The sequence below is a fragment of the Parasteatoda tepidariorum genome, chromosome 6, assembly GCF_982258835.1.
Source record: "Parasteatoda tepidariorum strain Cologne lab strain chromosome 6, Ptep-v5.0, whole genome shotgun sequence".
NCBI lineage: Eukaryota > Metazoa > Arthropoda > Arachnida > Araneae > Theridiidae > Parasteatoda > Parasteatoda tepidariorum.
The window spans coordinates 101,309,195-101,331,267 of NC_141760.1; the positions used below are offsets into that span (position 1 = coordinate 101,309,195).

At 34.7% G+C, this 22,073-nt stretch overlaps 1 protein-coding gene across 1 annotated transcript in view; it reads left to right on the plus strand.

Moving 5' to 3' along the window:
* LOC107449361 (A-type potassium channel modulatory protein KCNIP1) overlaps positions 1-22,073 on the plus strand; it is a 135,013-nt gene that overhangs the window by 86,302 nt on the left and 26,638 nt on the right. Inside the window, exon 4 of the mRNA XM_087166299.1 lies at positions 107-177. Within this exon, the coding sequence (XP_087022425.1) occupies positions 107-177 (71 nt within the window). The remainder of the gene's footprint in view (positions 1-106; positions 178-22,073) is intronic.

Sequence of the window (22,073 nt, forward strand, 5' to 3'; positions counted from 1 at the left end):
CATTCTTAATTTCCTGAAAATTGCAGAGCTTTCTAACATTTAATGTGATAGAAAATAATTCAGTAAAGTTCATTTTCTAATTGCATTTTTTCTCTTTCTTTTCCAGATGCGTCTCTGTATGCTCACTACGTCTTTCGGACCTGCGATCAGCAGAACAATGGTACAATTAACTTTCAGGTTAATATGAAACATTGTTTTTGAATATATATATACATATATATATCCTTATAAAAACACGGCGACAATCATTGAGCTTTATATGAAGTGGAAAAATATATATATTTTTCAAATTGCTGGCAAGATTCGTTTAAAGCTTGCCAGCTAAGTGCAGGGAGGGCAAGTTGATTTTTATGTTTATCGCTGTGAATGACCGAAATCGGTGGTTGTTGACTTCCACCGATTCATGTTGACAATCACATATTCACTTTGATTGATTGGTTGGTTTCGTATGCTTGTTTAGGCAGAGGGGTGCGATTGTTCTTGTTTTCCAGTGGTGCCATCTATGGCCAAGAATTCGACTTCTGTCACACCCATTCGCTGCACCCGTTTATAGGGCGAACCCATTCATACATCCATCCACAGATCGTAATTTTTACCTGAATCAGAGAACGATCGATCTCCAATCCAGTACCTCTAGAGGTATTGATATTCACTTTGGTATATGTCCGAAATATATACAAGGTCTAGTTAAGTGCCACTGCCCAGTAGGCCCTACATCAATGTTTTTTAAGGTTCAGTGCCAATGCCCGGAATACATTTAACCGGTACTCCGAGCACTGGTGTTTCTCCTAATCTATCCTCATCAGATATTAAAATAGCGAATAAATATAATATCAATGAATAAATTAATATTAAATCGGATATAACAAATATTTTGGACATTCACCAAAGCGATCATATGATTGTTGACAATTCACCGGTGAAAGTCGACGTTCTCTTGATTTCGATCATTCAATGTAACATGTACACTCTAATTGTTGTTAATTGTTTATGGATATTGTCAATGTCTGAGCTTGAGCCGCAATGGCTCAGGGGATAGAGCGTTCGCCTTCCAATGAGGCGAACCGGGTTCGAATCCCATTCGATATGAATTCCGCATCCGGCTTTCACCGACCTCAGTGCTAACGTGATATATCCTCAGTAGTAGACGGATCATGGGTTAGAGTCCCCTTGTCTTCAAGCTAACCATGAGAGGCTCTCGTGGTCTTCCTCTCCATGTAACACAAATGCGGGTTAACTCCATCAAAAAATAAAAGTCCTCCACGAAGGCAAAATTTCTCCCACCACTCGATCCAGGAGTTCCCTTGTCTTCTGGATTGGGTTCAAAATTACAAGGCTACGGAGTTGAATATTAGTTGTCGTAAACCCATAAAATTGGGTCGGCTGTTCAACGACAGTTACAAAATGAAATAAAATGTCTGGGCCTGTATTGAACACTTGAGCGCGTTGGGGCATAATTCTAAAATTCGTTCGAACCCGATAAGGGAAAGCTGAGAGCGGAGTAATAAAACTACTGTAGCATTTACATTTTTCGTAGTGTAAAGAGCTACTTTTTGAAAAAGGTAGTGCAGTGATATAAAAAAAGCACTTGTATGTATGTTCGAACTCACGGTAAAACAAAAAAGCACTTGTTAGTACCAATTTATTACTGTTAATGTTTGTTTAGTGAAGAAATCATATTCAAACACAATTCATATTTTGAGTCTGATTGGACTACTCTTACGAAAGTCCGCTCGATGTATTTCAATGCCTGGTTTCTTAGGACAGATCGACGATGCAAAACGTTAGCTTGAAGAGAGCGCTAATCTCTGATTGGTTAATTTTTGAGTCATTGAACGCTTGTCAGCTTGAACGGCAACTGCCGTCCGAATCAACTGCAGTTGGATTACAACGTAACGTTAACGACAGAAGCAATGGCGGACAACAGCAACATTGAAATCGGCAAAGACTTTGATTTCGAGGAGAAATTAATCTTTGAAATTAAGATGTTGTTGCTGTTGTTCATTTACGTCGCACTAGAGCTGCACAATGAACTATTGGCGACGGTCTGGGAAACATCCCTGAGGATTATCTGAAGACATGCCATCACAATTTTAATCCTCTGCAGAGGGGAAGGTTTCTCTGCCTTGGTAGCCCGACAAGCTGCCGGCGAAGTCAAGCACTTTACGTTAGAACAGTTTAACGAGAACCAATACCGCACACCCTCGGTCCCTACGCAGACTAATCAAAGTGGTCACCCACCAGCACACTGGCAGCAACCCGTGATGCTTGACTTCGGTGATCTGCTGGGAACCGTGTCTTAACGATCAGTTCTCTGCGGGACCTGAAATTAAGAAATAACCTAATTTGTATAATGTAAAATCTGAATCTTACAAAGATTCCGTGCTTAAAAACAATCTGTGGTTACAGATTGAAAGGTCATTTTCCCCCCTCTAAAGCACTGGTCGACAATAACACAAAGTTCTATCAACAAGCTACAAAATCAAGATAAATATTTGTTTATGTCATTTTACAGGACCAAATTGTCATTTTACAGGACCCGTCTGGCCAAAATGATTTTCTCAGTATGTATTGCATTAATTTCTTCAAACCTTTTTAGTAACGATAATAATATAAAAAAAATTAAAAATTTACTCGAATTATGTGTTTCTAATAATCTTGGCTTCACCGGTTACCCCCGTGGTGCTACGAACAAACTCAGTGCCGGTCACCGGTGACCCCCATAGCATTCAACGTATTAAACTTATTCTTTTTTTGTTGAGAGAGGCAGGGAAGATGGAAAAAAAAGCAGTGAAAAACCTCGTTTAACATCATATTATTTATGTATCAAATCATATAAATTGGTAATTTTAAGCAAAAACATAAAAATAATAAAGAGCGTAAAATCTTTATCGAAATATGACCTACATTATACCCTAAATTATATGAAGAATAAATTTTGGATCGATAAATAAAAAATACTGCGAATACAGCGCAGACGTTTACTTGTTTGGCCTTGCTTGGCTAACTATTTACTTGTTTGACTAACTATTCAACTTTGATTTCAGAGGCGAGTCATTCCGTTGTCTCATTCAACTTTTGAAATTTCATTTGTAAACTGAATCATTTAACATTCTTAAAAAAATGGGGTTTTTTTAGAGCAAAAGTCAATAATAATAATTGAACTTCAATGATTTTTTTTTTTGAAAGTTATGACGAATTATATATGTTTTATTTTTTCAATCTAAGGGCTGTAACCATTATCCTACGCGAAACTTATTTTATTATAGTGTTGCTTTATTTCATTTAATATAATGTGTTATACTAAATGAATAATCCCAAGAAACTGGAGCGAAAAGTTAAAAATTTCATTAACGTAAAAAAATATGTAAATGGAAATAAATTCGACATGTTTCAAGCACGTTTAACGTCACGACTCATTCATGTGTAGCGAGAATCGGGAATGGCAAAGTTTACGCTCTCAGAAACAGGCACCCATTTTCAAGACTCGTTAGACGTGATGAGGGAAACAAAAGGTGGTTTGAGACAAAAAATTTATGGTTGCCAACAAAGAATTAAAAAAAAAAAGTGGAAAACAAGACTAGAAAAAGCACGAAAGCCAAGAGTGAATCATAAAATGCAACCATGACTAACAACCATATGCGTTTCAAAATTTAAACGAAAGAAACATTGTTGATAAATCTGTAATCAAGAATGCGATAAATCATTCATTCCCCCCCCCCCCCACACACACTTTCTTTAAATCTTTTGAATAAATTCAATTTGAATAATGCCAAAATTCCTACCACACGTGTCACATCAGCTCATCTTGATACCCAGGAATCTTGTTTTGTTCATATGAATGCAGATTCCCTTGTTAACGACATTAGTTCTTCGCCAATCTCCGTAGCACGTGAAAATGCATTTTTTGCCTTGAGTTGTCACTCTTGGACACTGCAGTTTTTCTAATTTTGTTTTTATATGTATTTAATTTTTTATTTTATTTTTCACTCTTGGGTACTGCTGTTTTTTCCAGTTTAATTTTTAACTTTTATTTTTCATTTTTTACTGGCAACTTCACATTTACTGTTTCAAATCACTTTTGTTTTCTTCATTCACACCTGGCGAATCTTTTGAATAGGCGCTTATTTTTGAGGGCTCGAAACATTCCAATTTTTATTACCATCTTTGTAGACAATAAAGTTTTTACCATCGAGTATACTTTCTTACATTTGGGTGGCGATCATTATTTTGGTCAGAATCTTATCCTAATCTTATACTGACAGAAGCAAGCATCTGTATATTACTATTTTTACAGGGTTCATGTGATCCTTAAAACATTTAAAAAACCGTCTATATTATAATTATGCAGCATCTATATTATAATTATAAAGTTATCTTTAACTTTAAAATTTCAAAACTTAAGATTATGTAACCAGATATTAACAGTTATTGAAATTGATTATAGAATGTTGTGCTGCTACCATTACTGTTTCTAAATGACCTCTGTTTAAAAGGAGACAATAGTATCAGATATATGTATGTAATGATGATAAGAATCGTAAATTACGTTTGTAATGAAATGAATTAAGCAAAGAAATTATAATAGCGATATTTGGTGATTAATAAACCCGACCGTAATTGAAAAACATGTTAAGCTACATTTTACGGCGAATTTACGAAAATCCGTAAGAAACATCATCCGTTACATCCATAACATTCGTTAGATATAAAAACATCAGTATGCTTTTCACAAATTATCTTTAGCCAAAATCACGTAACTCACATATTTGGATTGTGGGGATGAATTTATCGACCATGTCAACCTTCATTTATGAAAAGGTATCCCAACATAGAATCCAGTAAACATGTTTTATTGTATTAGTGAATTGGAATTACATTTTTGTAGTGGTAGATTCGCTACAGTACTCCCCCACCAGAATTATATCTGTGATAGAATTCGATGAACGGATTCTAGTTGATTTAATGCTGTTTCGTGAGAAGCCGGGAGAGCTGTATTAAGATCACCGTTCATTTTGAGTGCTGATCGTGAGAGCTGTATTAAGTTCACGGTCGTGGTCGCTCCTTTGTTGCCTTTAGCAGTCGAGTGTATACGTTGTACGTTATGTATAAACGAAACTGAGAAGCAACAGCGTGAGGAGGTGGATAATGTTGCATTCACAAGTAGCAAGTCAACTGTTCAGTGAGAACCATCCATAGAAGTAGGCGTGTTCAAATTAAAGTGGGCGTTTCTGTCAGCGTAGGCGTGTTCATATCGAAGTGGGTGTTACTGACAAGGTGGGCGTATTCACATCACATCCGGGTCACCAATGTGGGGATGAAGTTACCTTCATTAATGAAAAGGTACCCCAACGTAGAATCCAGTTAACATGTCTTATATACTAGTGAATTGGAATTACATTTTTGTAGAGGTAGATTCGCTACAGGATAAAATGAACCAACTTTTTAAAAAAAATTATCATAAAATATTCTTAAACATACATATTTCTATGTTTTTGAAATTTCACACAACATTCACTAATTTCTTCAATTACAGAAAAAAGGAATTATGGTTTACATTAAAACTTTTGAAAGTGCATTATAGTTATAATTTCTGTCAGATACTCTATATTTTTTTCCTGATCTTTGTTGTGGTTTGCCCTACAACTCTATATGAAATTCAAATAGTTCATACAAATTTTGTTTTAAAATAAAATTTTCGAATTTAAAAAAGTTAAAAACAATTTTATAAAAATACAAATAATGCCATACAAAAAGTTTCTGTGTACAAATACTAAAATCCTGGTAAATCATAAATCATTTGTTAATCGATTCAAATTTTATTTTCAAAGGAGTTGAAAACGAAAACAATCTTTGTTTTTTGGGGGCAGAAATCAGTCTGAAAAATGATGTACTTCAAGATATTTTTCTATTAGCTATTTAGAAAAATGTTTTCTTGAGCGAACACAAAAGGATTCAGCTTTTATTTTATTCTTTTTTATTGTCTTAACTTGGTTGCTTAGCAACGGAGAAACACTAAGTATTTTTCTTTTGTCAATCACATTATGGTTATCTTCACTTACTCCTCTTGCAATGGCGATATTGAGTCGGCTTTTTTGGGGGGACTACGTCAAATATATATATTTGGTGTTAAAACATACGACAATGCTAAGAAGCATATATCGCTTCTTAGCACACCAGTTATTTATCCAATTTCTTTAAAATTTTGTCTATCCACCTATTTTGAGGGTCAGGAATCAAAATATGACACCGAAAAATAAATAAAATCAGTTCCAGGGACATATTAAGGATACAAAGTTCGTATTTTCTTGCTTTTCAACTCTTAGAAATAGTTTTACGCCCATATTCTCACATAGTTTATCTGATACAATGATCTCTGAAAATACATAGACTCAGATAAATTCAAAATTAAGTATTGTGGGATAAATTAATTATGTTATTGAAAATGATGTAAGTGGGTGTTATAAACTTTAATTTTTAAGTGGAAAAAGATTAAAAATGTTTCGAAACTCTGGATAGAAGTAGAGATGGGATAAAAATTATTAATAATAATAAGAAGAAAAAAATATTTGTCTACTAAACACTGAAATGTGTTTGCTTTTCCTTAACTATTTGAGTCCCAAGCAGCGTGTTCGCGCTGTTGAGATTTTATGCCGAGAAAATGCAATACATTTCGAACATTGTGGACAACTGACTGTGAGTTACCGATTGTTGAAGTCGCGCACTCAGATTTACTGAAACACGTACATCACACATGTCCTTATAATGTAAATAGCGCAATTTACAACAGGTGGAATAGAACATACCTCTGGAGGTACTGATCCAGGAGTTTCACCTTGTCTTCTGGATTGGGTTCAAAACTACAAGGTTACGGAGTTGAACTTTATTGGTCATAAACCCAAAATTGGGTCGGCTGTTCAACGACTGTTATAAAATGAAATAGGTAGAATGATACTATAATAATACATTACAAAATAAACATTTTTCATTTCAGTGTTATCACTATCCTCTGAAGTACTCAAAACTCGTTGTCTTTCGCACTCTACAGGAACAATGTAGTCGTCAATAATATGATCACATGGATTTGTGATTATGCTCATAGATTTTTACTTTTCGATGATTCATTCTACCTCTTTAGGGGTCCACCAAATTTAAAAAAGTTAAACTGTAAATCTAGATTAATTTTTTACTTTCTTTTTGCGTTGCTTCGTCTAAACATTTTGAAATACGCAATTATTAACAATGAGAAACACTTACGTAAGAATACGTCCGATCGCTTTGCAAACTGCAATAAATGTGACGGTGGGATGAGAAAAAGACGCGTTACCAACAAATAAAAGAATCTATTGCTCCGATTCATCGACGTAAAATAAGCAAAGCACTATCGCGTAGCTTTGTATTTTTCGACGTAAAATAAAACGAGCGCTATAGCACTGTTTGGGTATTCTCGTACTCATTTAGGGAAAGTGAGATAGCGCTGTTTTGGATTCTTCGACTGTGTTTTTTCCCCGTAGCAGAATCGTGGAGACACGGCGACATTGTCGCAGAACGTTACAGAATTCTCGCAGAAAGATTTTTCCTTTGGGAAATAAAAAAAATTTACTTTCCTTTACTGCTGAAATTTTCGAAAGATTTTATTTTTTCTTCAGAATTATATTCAAAGATGCCATACTCGAGCATAGGAGTGGGAAAAAATGCTTGTGATTTTTTTCTATTTTCATTTTAGAATAATGAAAAATAAAGAAGTAAAAAAATTGGTTTTTCATTTCTGTAGAAATTTTCGTTCTGTTTTTTATGCTGTTATTACTATTGATTGACATAGCTTTTAAAATCCGATATTTTAAATGCGATGTTATTTATTCTAACAACTGAATTCCGAAATGAAAACACGCATTTTAGTAAACCCTTTTGATTTCGTCGTCGCTCTTTCTTTTTCTTTACTACTGCTACGGATTTCGCGATTTTTTTATTATTACGAGTATTTTTAATGTGGTGATCAATTACAAAATTTGAAAAAGGAAATAGTGTGTTATACCCCTACAAAATTCGAGAATATCACCCATAATATTAGAGTAAAAAAATATTACATATTCAATTAAAAAAAAATTTATTTAATCAAAAAAATTTTTGACGTTGAGGCTTTACTTTAACTTAGTAGCATATTTATTTGTTATTTTTATAAGTATCTTGCAGAAAGATATCAGTATTACAGAGGTATGTCGCAGAAAGCCCGAAAAAATTCTGATACCGCAAATGGTTAATGAACCAACTTTAAACTTCATCAATGAATTATTAAAGGCCAATTAACAATTATTGAGCTGCAAGAAATAAAAATAAAATTTGTCAAAAGCACAGTTCAAATATTTCGAATGAGACATGAAAATCAATCGAAAGTGTCCCATCAACCAATAAAAACTGCTAAAATATCTGTAGCTAGTATCACAATAACCAGTCAAAATCGCTGATATGTTATGACATTATTAAGCGCTCACGTGACGTTACCAGAATAATCAAAAACAAAACCACATTTCAGTTTAAATTAATCGTGTTTTTAACTAATGGCATATTTTAACACTTTGATGCATTTGATTATAAATTTTATTATTCAGTAAAACTCTTGTCGAACTTAGCGATAATCCAAAGATTTTCACTCGAAATCGAGATTTTAACGGCACTTTTCGAAGACCAATACCGCGAACTTTCGGTCCCTTCGCAGGTTGACCAGAATGGTCATTCACCCTATCACTGACCGCGGTTTGACTTCAGTTGATCTAGTAGTTACTGCATCGAGTCTGTTTGAGTAAACTATATTTTCAATATTGCCCCCCAAAAATGAGAAGAGATCAGAAGATCAGAACGACCTTGGCCATGGAACGCAGAATTAAAACATCTTCCCTCGAAGAATGAAGAAAGACAAAGTAACGTCTGTTCGAAAATTCTCATCACAACAAAAATTTGTTAACTTTTATATCGCAAACAACGATTCATAGTTAAAAAAAAAAAATCCGCCATCAACTTCAACACAGTCAATCATTGTTATCCTGTACTTGTTTTTCTGTAATTGTCCTTTTGTATTTTCTGACTTAAAATATCTGTAACTTTTAAAGTATATAATATTTTTAAAAATATTATATGATTATAATATGTTATGATCAAACTCCCACAAACATTTTGATTTAACTACGGAACAGGATATCGATTGCTCTAGGAGCTACAAACTACAGAATAAAAACAAAATCAAAATGCGTGCTACAGAATAATATTTCAAACTTCTCGTAAATTCAAAAATGTCATTTACTATGTCTTAAAGATACGAGTTATTTAGGGGTTTGCGATTATAAAGGGCTTGTTTTACAATATTAAACCACTCGATGCTTTCCCTTTAAGTCTAATTTTTTTTTCTTACATTTTGTTTATATTAATCGAAGCAGCAAAAATACCGAAATTTTAGCATATTAAACGGTAAGATTGTATACCAGATTTTATAAAATTTTATAAGCTTTCAAAAATTATAAATTTCTCCGGCATTTGTAGTGGAACCAGAAAAAAATCTAAACCAAAAAAAAAAATGTAAAGCCAGAAAAAAATCTAACGATATTTTGCATAACTTGGGCTATATTAGGAAGAATTAGGAAGTTACAAAATTCGAATTATTTGGAAAATACAAATGGTCGCTGCTTTTAATCCATTGTGTAACGTTAGATTCTGTGCAGACTTATATTATTTAGCATAATACCATAATTTTATTTTGCATTAGTTTTGATGCTAGATGATATTAGATTTTATAATTTCTGTTATTATTTTTCGTTGCTTTTCTATTTTTAAAATGAGCAAGGGGAAGGTTTGAATGGTAATAGAATAATTCGGCTATGTAATTTTACTTAATTTTCTGTATTGTTGTGAAGCAGTAAAACATTGCACAATCTTTCTATATAAAAGAGAATGTCTGTTAGTCCTTTATAGACTCCTAAGACATTCAGCCGAAAAAGATGAAATTTGGTAGTTCGAAGGACGAAGCACTGTCCACACTAGACCATTCTAGGTCGAACCGTTAGAACAGGATGAGCGAAAAACAAAATGGAGTTTTCATAGTAATTATCATTATTTCTATAATTCTTATAATTATTCTTATAATTATAAGAAGATATAAGAATAATTAAAAGAATTATTATTCTTTTTATTCTTATAATTAATATTATTTCTTCTAAGAACTTGTGCCGCATTGGTTGTTTCGACATTTTTCTGGGTAATAACGAACAGTTAGTTTGAAATGAAGTAAAACTGTCAAAGTAAAATATAAGCTTCTTACCAAAACATTTAGTTTTTGTCACTTTATCTGACACAAAAATACCAATCCAAAATTTTAGGTATTTTCTTGAAATTTGAATTTACAGTTATTCTGTTTGAACTAAGCAACAGTCTTTGCAGAAATGTGCAACTCATTGAATGCAATACATTGAACACGCATTGCATCGTAATTTCTGATCCGATAACCTTATAAAGCAATAAATTGTTCTCCCGGTCAAATGACCGGTTGTGGTAGAAATAGGTATACGACAAGTATTATTCGAAACAAACAAAAAACAAAACAAAAAAATAATAATAATCGAATATTAACTGTATATAATTGTTAAAAAAAGTCACGAAGTCAAATGTGCAAAAACGATAAGATGATCACATTTTCGATGCAAAAGTTCTTAACGGTCATTTGACCGGTTATCAGTGGCGTACGCAGAATTTTTTCAAGGGGAGTGTTCATAATTTTCTGAAACTACTAAAAGAAATTCGAATCTGTCATAAAGCACTATTATTTTCCTAATTTATACAGCTAGACAATTTTGACTTTTTATTTAGACAACATTGCTTAGTTAAATTTCGATTTGATTTTTCAAGTTTAAGAACATAATGTAATATTTTCTCATAAAAGTTTAATGTCATATGGGTGGAGAGTAACACTTTGAGGGCCATTTTCACATTCATCAGATTTTGTTATGCTAAAAACGCTTTCTTCAACGGAAGTATCACATTTCTGTACAACAGAAAAACTTACATTGGTACTAGATGCTGTCACCTCACTAATTTCAGGTCGTGATTTTTTCTCAAAATAATTAAAAGTTGCTAAATTCTTGCGTTAAAAATTGTTAAATCCTTAAGATCCAAAATCAGCAAATATATGTATATATTGGCACAGAAATATCCGCTATGCTACCATCTCAAAGTTTCGAGCTGGAATGAATAACTTCAACGAGCACAGTATCTCTGGTATTGTTATTGATTTCTTCACTAGTCGAAATACTGGCGACGACGGGTTCGGCGATTGAATGAACTTTTTTGTTAACATAAAACAAAACAGATTTAGCGACAAGCTACGAAACACAAGCGGCAGAGATACTCCTAACTCCACTGTACTAACACCACCTCTGACTAACTCCACTGTATTCCGTTCCCACTTTTATATAATTTTTCACCGCGTCTCCAAAATTCTCGAATTGTCTCAAAGACGACAGAACGTCTAGGATTCCAGAATCATCGTGTAATGACCTCGCGAATGACAGCCAGTCTCGAAAACTATACTGGCAGGACAGAAAGGAACCAGTTCATAACAGTATCACGTGAATTTGGCTTCAAAAGTACAACCCTATTATAGTAAATGTTTCTTCAGTATTCTGAGAAATACCGTGAGAAAAAAAAGTAGGCATAAGGTTAACAAAAATATATATAGTCTCAAAAAATAATAGCTCGCATAATTTCTACTAAAATTTTTATTTTTGCCATTTTGTCTGAGCTCAAGGGGGGTGTTTAAACCCCTCCCTTGCGTACGCCACTGCCGGTTATGGTATGCTTAGTGATAAAATTGCCTGAACCCCTTCATGTGTGATTAAGGATCCTAGAAACGAAACCGAGTCTTGGTCTAGAACACATTTAGAAGCATTTAAGATAGTCATATTCGAGCAACCTTTGAAATACTATTCTAAGATGCGTTTTGTGTTCTTTTTCATCCTTCCTAGCAATTAAAAGGTCATCAAATTAAGGTATACAAAAATCTAAACCTGATATAATGGCTTATGTATTTCATGATTTATAATAGAATATGTATGAATGGCAAATATACATAGTACCAAACGGAATTGTTATTGGTGCCTTTGGTATATCTTCAGGGTTAACTGCGGTAATCACTACATAAATCTAAAATAGAAAAAAAACATCTTACCTTCGATCAGTTGGGAGCAATCCTGAATAAAAGGAATGAGATATGTGTCCTGAGAAGTAACTGCATTCAATCGGCGGTTGTCACCACAAAGTCGCTAGTCACTATTTGCTTTTCGAACCATATATAAAGGACTTCAGCAAGGACTTTTAGATGGACGTATAGTTCCCAGTTACATTAGGTAGAAAAATTCCTTTTTTGCTGCTTATTCCAGCTGTTCTGGTCGCATACTTTTAGGTTCAGCAAACACAGGAGAGAATGAAGCGAGAAACCAGAAGATTTGGTCTCTGTTTACCTAAACAGAAGGAATTTGTTAAAGTCGGAAACTCAGCCAAACTTTTTCTTATATTCTCTCAAAGGCTTAGAGAGGATAGTTAAATCTTTATTTGAACTCGGAATTCAGAAGACGAAAGCTTCGTATTTGCATCCATTAAGCAGTTGCGTCGAGTATCTCGACCAGTAAATTGAAATCAGTTTAAAAAATCAATGTAAATTATAGGCTGCTTAACATAGGCAACGATGAGTTTTCACTTAAATTGGCTTCAAAATTTAAATCTAAATCCAGTAATTTTGTTCCCTACGTACTGATTTCTGTAAAATTAGCAGCATACGGGTTCATTGCTGAGACAGCCTTACCACACAACTTTGATTTTGGAAAAACACTGACTTCAGCACATGCATTTACTAAAAATTTGATTTTCGTCTTGCAATCAGCCAGTAGTATTTCATCAATCTGAGGATTTGCTAGGGTATTAGTTAACCGCTTTTTTAGTTTTCTGAATTTTCAGTAGAGCCGGTGATTATAGCTGAAATTTGCATGGACTTTTGCAAAATTTTTTCTGAGACTCAGAACACAATTCATCGTAGGCACGATTCGTCAGGCTGAGAATCCATCGTTGCCTCAACTAATCGCAACGAAAATTCGTTGTTGTTGTTTCGAAAGATGATACCAGCAAGCCTGCTAGGTAAAGCCGCGATAGCTGAGAGGATAGAGCGTTCGCCTTCCAATGAGGTGAACCGGGTTCGAATCCCAGTCGATACGAATTCCACATCCACCTTGCACTGACCACAGTGCTGACGTGAAATATCAGCACTGTGGTAAACGGACCTCAGTGGTAAACAGATCATGGGTTAGAGTCCCCTTGCTGTCAGGCTAACCGTGGGGTTACTCGTGGTCTTCGATCTATGTAACGCAAATGCGGGTTAGCTCCATCAAATAGTCCTCCACGAAAGCAAATTTCTCCCAATAATCGATCCAGGAGTTCCCTTCTCTCCTGTATTGGGTTCAAAATTACAAGGCTACGAAGTTGAGCATTATTAATCTTAAACCCTTAAAACTAGGTCGGCTGTTCAACGACGGTTATAAATAAAGTATAAAAAGCATGCTAGGTGAAACCAAGCTAATTTAAGGCAAAAGGTGCGTTTCTTGTATTTCACTGAAGCCATCTATAACCATGAATAAGACTTCAGCCGCACACACGTCGCAGACTGTTAGTAGGGTGGATCTATTTATACATCTATTTATTCATCCACAGATCGTAATTTAGACATGGACAAAAGAATGATAAATCTCCAATTCAGTACCCTCAGAGGTATTTATTTGTTATGGGAATATGAAAGACTTTGTACGCCAACAGATCTAACGTGTACCAGTCTCCATTTACTTCACGGGAAGTCTTCGGCCTGTTTACATCGAACTCGCGACCTTTCGGACAAAGGCCCTACCCCTACCAACCGGGCTATTCCGGTCCTCACGATGAAAATTCGTCGTGGGCTCAACTTGTTGCAACGAGAAATCAACCCAGACATAATTAGTCACGGACGAAATTTGTCGTAAAGGCATTTCGTCGTGAGCGCAAATTGATTTCGATGAAATACATCTTAATCCAGCATTTATAACGATAAAATGAGTGTTTCTTCAAAAAACATCAAAAGTGTGAGCACTCTTTCATTTTTTTAACTATTTTGATTTAAAATACTTATCTGGAGTTATTGTCTGCAGATTGTAGAATTAGCTCGGGAAAGAAATTTCTAGAACAGAAATTGAGAGTTTTTGTAAGAGGAAAATACTATACCTTTTGACTCCTTTGAATGTTGACTGCCTCGCCCCAATGGCCCAAGACATGGTTCCCAATAGAACACCAAAGTCAAGCATTACTGGCTGCTGTCAGTGAGCGGGTGGGTGACCACTTTGATCAACCTGCAAAGGGAAAGAGGTTTTGTGGTATCGGTCCTCGTTAACTTGTACTACCGCAAAGTGCTCGACTTTGCCCGCAGACAGTCGGGCTACCGAATTAGGGGAGCTATCTCCTCTGCGGATGTTGCTGTTGTAGTTCATCTACGTCGCGCTAGAGCTAAAATATGGGCTATTGGCGACGGTCTGAGAAACATCCCTGAGGTGGATCCGAAAACATGCCATCACAATTTTGATCCTCTGCAGAAGGGATGGCACACATGCTTCGGTAGCCCGACGACCTGCAAGTGAATTAGAGCACTTTACGGTAGAACAATTTACCGAGGACCAATACCGCACACCCTCGGTCCCCACGCAGACTAATCCAAGTAGTCATCCACTCGCACACTGGCGACAGCGAGTGATAACCGTGTTTTAACGATCAGTCCACTTTCTTATTATTGCGAGATTTTTCTTTTTTGAATTCAAAAATATTGCTGCAAAAATGAAATTAAGCCAAGGCAAATTCTAATGAAAATATATTATACTACCAAAATATATCTTTTTCACTAAATTATTCTGAATGATAAGGACTAACCCTAGCAAACATTTTTTAATTTAGTGTTTCAAGCGAACATTGCTCATACCCCTTCCCCCTTGCAAACAAATCACAAAAAGTCACACTTCAGTGCTTTAGCAAATTTTGAATAGTTCCGAATTAAATATTTGGTTAGATTTTTAAAGAGAAAGTAAAAGTTTTTTCTTTGTCATAAATATATGTATGTACACAGAAACAGCAAGAAATTGTGCTCTTGTCGAATTGCCGCCACGACGAATTGTATCAAGTGACAAATTGAGCTCATGACGAATTGTCTCCTCCGCGGATTGTGCTCTCGTTGAATTATTACCTTGACGAATTGTGTAAACAACAAATTGTTTCCACGACAAATTGTTTCCGTGACGAATTTCGGAACAAGTAAGCTATAAGGCACAAAGTAATGTTAATAGTTATGCCTATGTTAATAGTTATGTATAATGAGAATGCTGATATAGTTAAGGAATTTGATTTGATTTTGGTTAGGTTAGGAACTAAATTATAAGCATTTAGTCAGATACTCACAAAATCTGTTGAATCGAAAGTCCTGTGGTCGTTTGTTGAGCGATACCATGTTTACAGGGATATGGAGAAATTTTCCTTCCACTTAAGATTTATGTCTAAATTATGGAAGTGGCTTCATGAATAAGTGGGTGCCAACAATCCGGAGGGTTCTGCGCTAAGTCACACATTCAAGCTAGCGGTAGTCTCTTGTCAACCGTAAGGCGCTCCCTCCAAAAAATTTTTAGTTCGCTTAAATATAGCGAAATACGCCAAAAAATTAAATTAACATTAAGGGGTCGAAACTTTGGAGCACTCTCCTGACCTATTGGGACCAGATTTCGGCTACCCCCTATATTCTGGGTGCCAGAAATCCGAATCCGCCAGGGGAAAAAAAGATATATTTATTCAGAGAAAGTACGCTATTGTGACTGATTTCGTAACTTAAAATACCGTCTGCACTTATTGATTAGCATATTTCAGATCACCTTCTCGAACAATTAAGATTGAGTCCTAGAAGGTGAAGATCCGATGTTTAGATCAAAAGTTATTAAGGTTGGTCCATTCATTTATTTATATTTTTTTGCGACCTGTACAACTGGACAGCGAAAGAAGAAAAAAATATTACAGTCGAACTCGTTTATAACGAGCTCAAAGGGACCGTAACATGTACTCGTTAAATCCGAGTGCTCGTAATAAACGGGTCCTTAAGGCAGGCGTGCTACCAGAAGAGGGGGGGGGGGCTGGGAGGTCAAATTATTGAGTTTACATAAAATTTAATTAATACTTACTTTAATTAATTTAATTAAATACTTTTCTTAATTTAATGACAACTATCCCCCCCCCAACCAGCAAAAAATTTCTAGTTGCGCTACAGTCAAGGAAAGAAACAATAAACGGAAAGAAAAATAAAGGAAAAGATTCTTACCAAAACATTTATTTTTTTCATTAATCTACATATTTGTTGTTGTTGTTGTTACTTTACGTCGCACTGGAGCTGCACGATGGGCTATTGGCGACGGTCTGGGAAACATCCCGGAGGATGATCCGAAGACATGCCATCACAATTTTGATCCTCTGCGGAAAGGATGGCACCCCCGCTTCGGTAGCCCGACGACCTGCGCGCGAAATCGAGCACTTTACGGCAGCACAGTTTAACGAGGACCAATACATCTACATATTTAAAATAGTAGTTTGTTAGCTTAGTCTGAAGTTCAGTTCGCGGATTTTTTTTATTTCCCGCGCATTTCTTATCATTTTGAAGAAAAGATTGCAAGACAGAAAAATATTGCTCGCTAAAACCGGGTCTTGCTCGTTAAAAGCGATTTCTGTTCCATAGACTTAACATTGATCCAACCAAATATTTTCGTTTCCCTCGGTAAATCCGAGTTCTCGTTAAATCCGAGCGCGTTATAAACGAGTTCGACTGTATTTCGAATCTCTTTCGTTGATAGAGTTTGTTAGAATTTGGATAATCGAGGTTCTACAAAAAGCAACAGGTTGCTTAAACGAAACATTGTAATTTTGTTAACGTATGACAAAGTAAAGAATGAAAGAAAAGTTTAATAACCCTGTTAAAATCAAATGTTGTTTACCCAAGGTACATCCGGGCACTTCCCATTAACGTGAAAGGGGAAGAGAAAAAAAAAGAATTTAATTCTCGCAGCTGAAAATTACTTAGCATTCGAAGTATAAGGAACAGATGTCAACAATTTCTCGCGTGTTTTCATTACTTCATTTATTTTAACGAGCATCATTATTTTGCATCGAAATTGAGCGGCAAACTCTTATTTTGCACCTGCTCAGTTCTACTAAACGGGATGGAGAAAAAAGCAGACTTCATTTTATGTCGTTTTTAATTCTCTCCTTTGCATAAAACTTCCATTTAATTCCATCTCAAAATATTTTCCCTTATCCATGAATAATATAAACATGCGTTTTGTCTTTGTTAAAAATAACATTTCTTGTAGTATTGAAGCTAAATATTTATAAAACATTATTCCTTTAACTCAACTCAAAACTGGAATTTAATTTAAAATTATAGGGTGATAAATATAGTATTCAAGTTGTAAGGGTTAAAACTGAAGAAATGTTTATTCAAATGGTTTTGAGTACTTCGTATTAATTTGATTTCGTGTTTACTACGTTTTTAATCTCTACCGAAGCTCGGTGACTGATAATAATACATGCTTTTATAGTTTTTCAAGAGCTAGAAGAAAATTTTATTACCCATTGACAAAATGGGTCTTGATTTGAATTTGATGGCGACCTCACACTTTTCGACTACAATAATCAAGAGTAATTGGAGGGATTTTAGGCGTGTGTTGCAATGAATTGAGCAGAGGACTGTATCATTAAAACAATAGTTTTATTTTGATATAAGAAACAGCAAATCGTCCTTGTCGGACTGGAGAGGAGCGGTTGACCCGCGTGATTCTCTATGTAGAGAGAGAACGAGAATGGTTATTTTTCGTGGCGCGTGATGAACGCCACTTACACCCACTCATGATCCTTTAGAAGATCATGCGTGGGTGTTAACTTTATTTCTTAGAATTAAACATATCTTATTAAGCGTTAACATGCTCCCCCCCCATTGAAATAATTTAAATTATTTCAATAGTAGACAACACAATATTCACAAAGCACATAACTATACATAATACAATGACAAAAAGAGTAAATATAAACACAAATATTCCCAATACATAGTTTAGTAACATTCTAGATTTCGTAAAACCGTACATTTATTCGACTGGCAATAAACAAAGATGTCTCACACTACGCTTCAAAATATTGCCATTTGGCAATCTAACCTTTACTACTCGAATTTTGCCATCTGTACCTGGATAAACTTCTACGATTCGAGCAGTTAACCATTTATTTATTGGAAGATTGTCTTCCTTAATCAAAACTAATCTACCTTTTTCAACATTATCTTTTTCAAATTGCCATTTACCTCTTAATTGTAAATTATTTAAATAATCTCGTGACCATAATTTCCATAATCTTTGAATATACTTAGTGGTTTTTTGCCACCTATTTAACCTGTTATCATTTATTTCACAAATATCTGGTTCAACGAGAGTATTTATTGGTCTACCAACCAAAAAATGTCCAGGAGTAAGAGTTTCAAAATCGTCAAAGTCTGAAGACAGAGGTGTTAATGGTCTAGAATTTAATATACCTTCAATTTGAAGAATTATAGTTAAAAATTCTTCATACGTAAGAGCTTGATTTCCTACTATTCTTTTCAAATGGAATTTAAATGACTTGACCCCTGCTTCCCAGAGACCGCCAAAATTAGGAGCTCTGGGGGGTATAAATTTCCAATCAATACTCTCGTTAGTGAGAAATTTTGCTAAGCTTTCATCTGGATATTTTACAAGATTGTTTAATCTTTTAATTTCAGCATTAGCTCCGATAAAATTTCGAGCATTATCTGTGAACAATTTCGAACATTTGCCCCTTCGAGCAAAAAAACGCTTTAAAGTGGCGATAAATGCTTCTGTAGTCAAATCAGTAACAATATCCAGATGAATGGCTCTGGTAGTAAGACATATAAATATACAGACATATATTTTGTTTAAAGAACCCTTTCTTTGGTGTTTATACTTAATAAAAAACGGTCCGCAATGATCAACACCTGTATAATTAAAAGGAAATGTTGGCGTAACTCTTTCATTGGGTAAGTTACCCATACTTTGTTCAATAAGTTTTGGATTATTTTTAAAACAAATTAAACATTTGTGAACTATTTTTCTACACAAGTTTCTGCCGTTAATCGGCCAGTATTTTTGGCGAATACAATACAAAAGTGATTGTGCGCCAAGATGGAAATACTTTTTATGATAATACTCAATAATGATATAAGTTAGTTTACTGTTCTTTGGTAATATAATTGGAAATTTCTTGTTAACAGTTAAATTTGCATTTTTTAGTCTTCCAGAAACTCGCAAGACTTCCTTGTCATCTAAAAATGGATTTAAATTCTTAAGTTTACCTGCTATAGGATCTCCCTTTTTAATCTTACTTATCTCCAAGGCGAATGATTCTTTCTGAACCATTTTGATTAATTCAGTTTCTGCTTTTTCTAAAGCTATCTGAGAAATAGGTCCCTTTCTTTTTGAGTTGGGATTTCTGCAGTTATGAAAAAACCTGAAAATATAACTTAAGACATAGATTATAGTAAAATAATTATTAGAGATATTAAATATTCTGGTTAAGAAATTATAGTCATTAGCACTAGCTAAACAGTAGTTAGAGTCACTATTATGTTTAATAGAGTTTTTTAGTTCATTAGCACAGTCTTCATCTAAACTAAAGGAATGAGAGTCACTATGTTCAGAGTCAGAATGCAAAAAGGAAGGACCATACCACCACGAAGTATTGGTTTGTAAAGAGTCAACAGTAAGACCCCTTGTCAAAGAGTCAGCTGGGTTTTCCTTTCCATTGCAGTGGTACCACGAGCTTATATCCGTTAAGCTCTGAATCTCCTTGACCCGATTAGCAACAAATGGTTTCCACTTTTGACTGGAACCTTTTATCCAACATAACGTTATCTTTGAGTCTGTCCATAGAGTTACGTTGGTAGATTTCTTTTGCTCTATTATGTTTTTTATCATATTTGTTAGGCGAGCTAACAACAAAGCACCAAGAAGTTCCATTCTAGGTAAAGTTATTTCCTTGAGTGGTGCGACACGACTTTTGGAAGTAACTAGGTTCACTTCGATTTTGTCTTTCTTGAAGAGTCTAACGTATATACAAGCACCATAGGCCTTTTTGCTTGCATCCGAGAACCCATGAATTTCTATTGCGGAATCAACAGTGTCTTCAAACGAATTGAAGATGTATCGTGGTATTTTCAAACTTTGTAAGTTCGGAATTTCAGAACACCATTGTAGCCACGGTTCTTTTATGTCAGGAGGAAGCTCTTCATCCCAAGAGATACCTCGTCTCCAAAGTTCTTGAAATAGGCACTTGATTCGTAAAGTATAAGGCGTTAAGAGTCCTAACGGATCAAATATTTTCCCTGCTACCTTCAGGAGAAAGCGTTTTGTGTTCTGAGCATTGGTTAAGAGTTCCAAGACATTGTTTACATCGATCGTGAAACAATCAGTTTCAGTGTTCCAGCTTAATCCTAAAACCTTTAATGTACGAGTTCCTAATGCAACATTGGAATGACACGGATGTGTATCAAATCCAGACTCCTCCCATCTCTGTATTAAATTTGGATCATTGGAAACCCATTTCCTAAGCGTCATTCCTGCATCTTTCATAATACTGTAAGCTTTACTAGTATTTTCAAACGCTTCTGAAATATTATCCGATCCCCCAATAAGGTCATCCACGTAGAAACAATCATTCAAAATTTGATATACTTTAGGATAATCTTCGCGATATTTCGTTATGTGATGTTTAATTGTAGCGGCTAACAAAAATGAGCTACAATTTACTCCGAAAAGTACGCGAGTTAATCGGTATAACCTAATAACTAAATTTTCCTCATTAGTTGACAAGTTATCTCCCCATAAAAACCTTACTGCATCCCTGTCCGTTTCTGACAATGATATTTGTAAAAACGCTTGAGCTATGTCCGACATATACGCGATTCTATTTAAGCGAAAGTTTACCAATAAATCTACGAGATTAGGATTTAAATTGGGACCTGGCCATAAACATTCATTAAGTGAAAGCTGTCCATTTTCATGAGCACTAGCATCAAACACAATGCGTAATTTTGTCGTTATGCTTTCTTTTTTTAATACAGGTTGATGCGGAAGATAGAATAAATGTTTATTGTTTGGAACTATTTGTGTCACCGGTTCTACGATACCCTTCTCTAACTGTTCATTTAATACTCCCTTATACTGTTGATATAGACTATCATTGTTATGAAATCTTTTGACAAGACTTTTAAATCTCCGTTCGGCCAAATTGTAGTTATCATGTAACTCAGGTGTATCGCATTTCCAGGGCAAAGATACTTCATAACGATCATTCTTAAACGTAATAGTTTCATTAAAAATTTGTAATGCTAAATCCTCTTCCGGAGTTTTTAAATCATCTTTTATCCCGATACTTTCAAGATCCCAGAATCTCTCTAAATTGTTTTTTAATGATTCCTGATTTTTTACTAAGCAACAAGCTAAGGTATTTGCAGAATTGTTTCCATTCATAACCCCAGTAGTTATCCATCCCAATTTACTTTCCACCAAAATAATATCAGTACCTCTTATTTTGATTTGATTTGAGCCTAAAAGTTCATAGAATAATTCTGCCCCAATTAATAAATCGATTTTACCTGGTTTATTAAAATTAGGATCAGAATACGCTAAATGAGAGGGAAAATTTATCTTAGATATATCATAATATTTAGAGGGTGTTAAGTCTGTGATTTTTGGTATAATTAAGAGATCAATATTTCGCTGAAAGTCTTGTTTCTGATTAGAAATACAAGTGGATACCTTTCTTTTAACTGTTACATTTGATCCATTAATACCAGAGATGGAAGAATTTACTTCTTTCCTTTTTAATCCTAATAAATCTGCACATTCTGTGGTAATAAAACTAGACTGACTCGCATTATCTAATAGCGC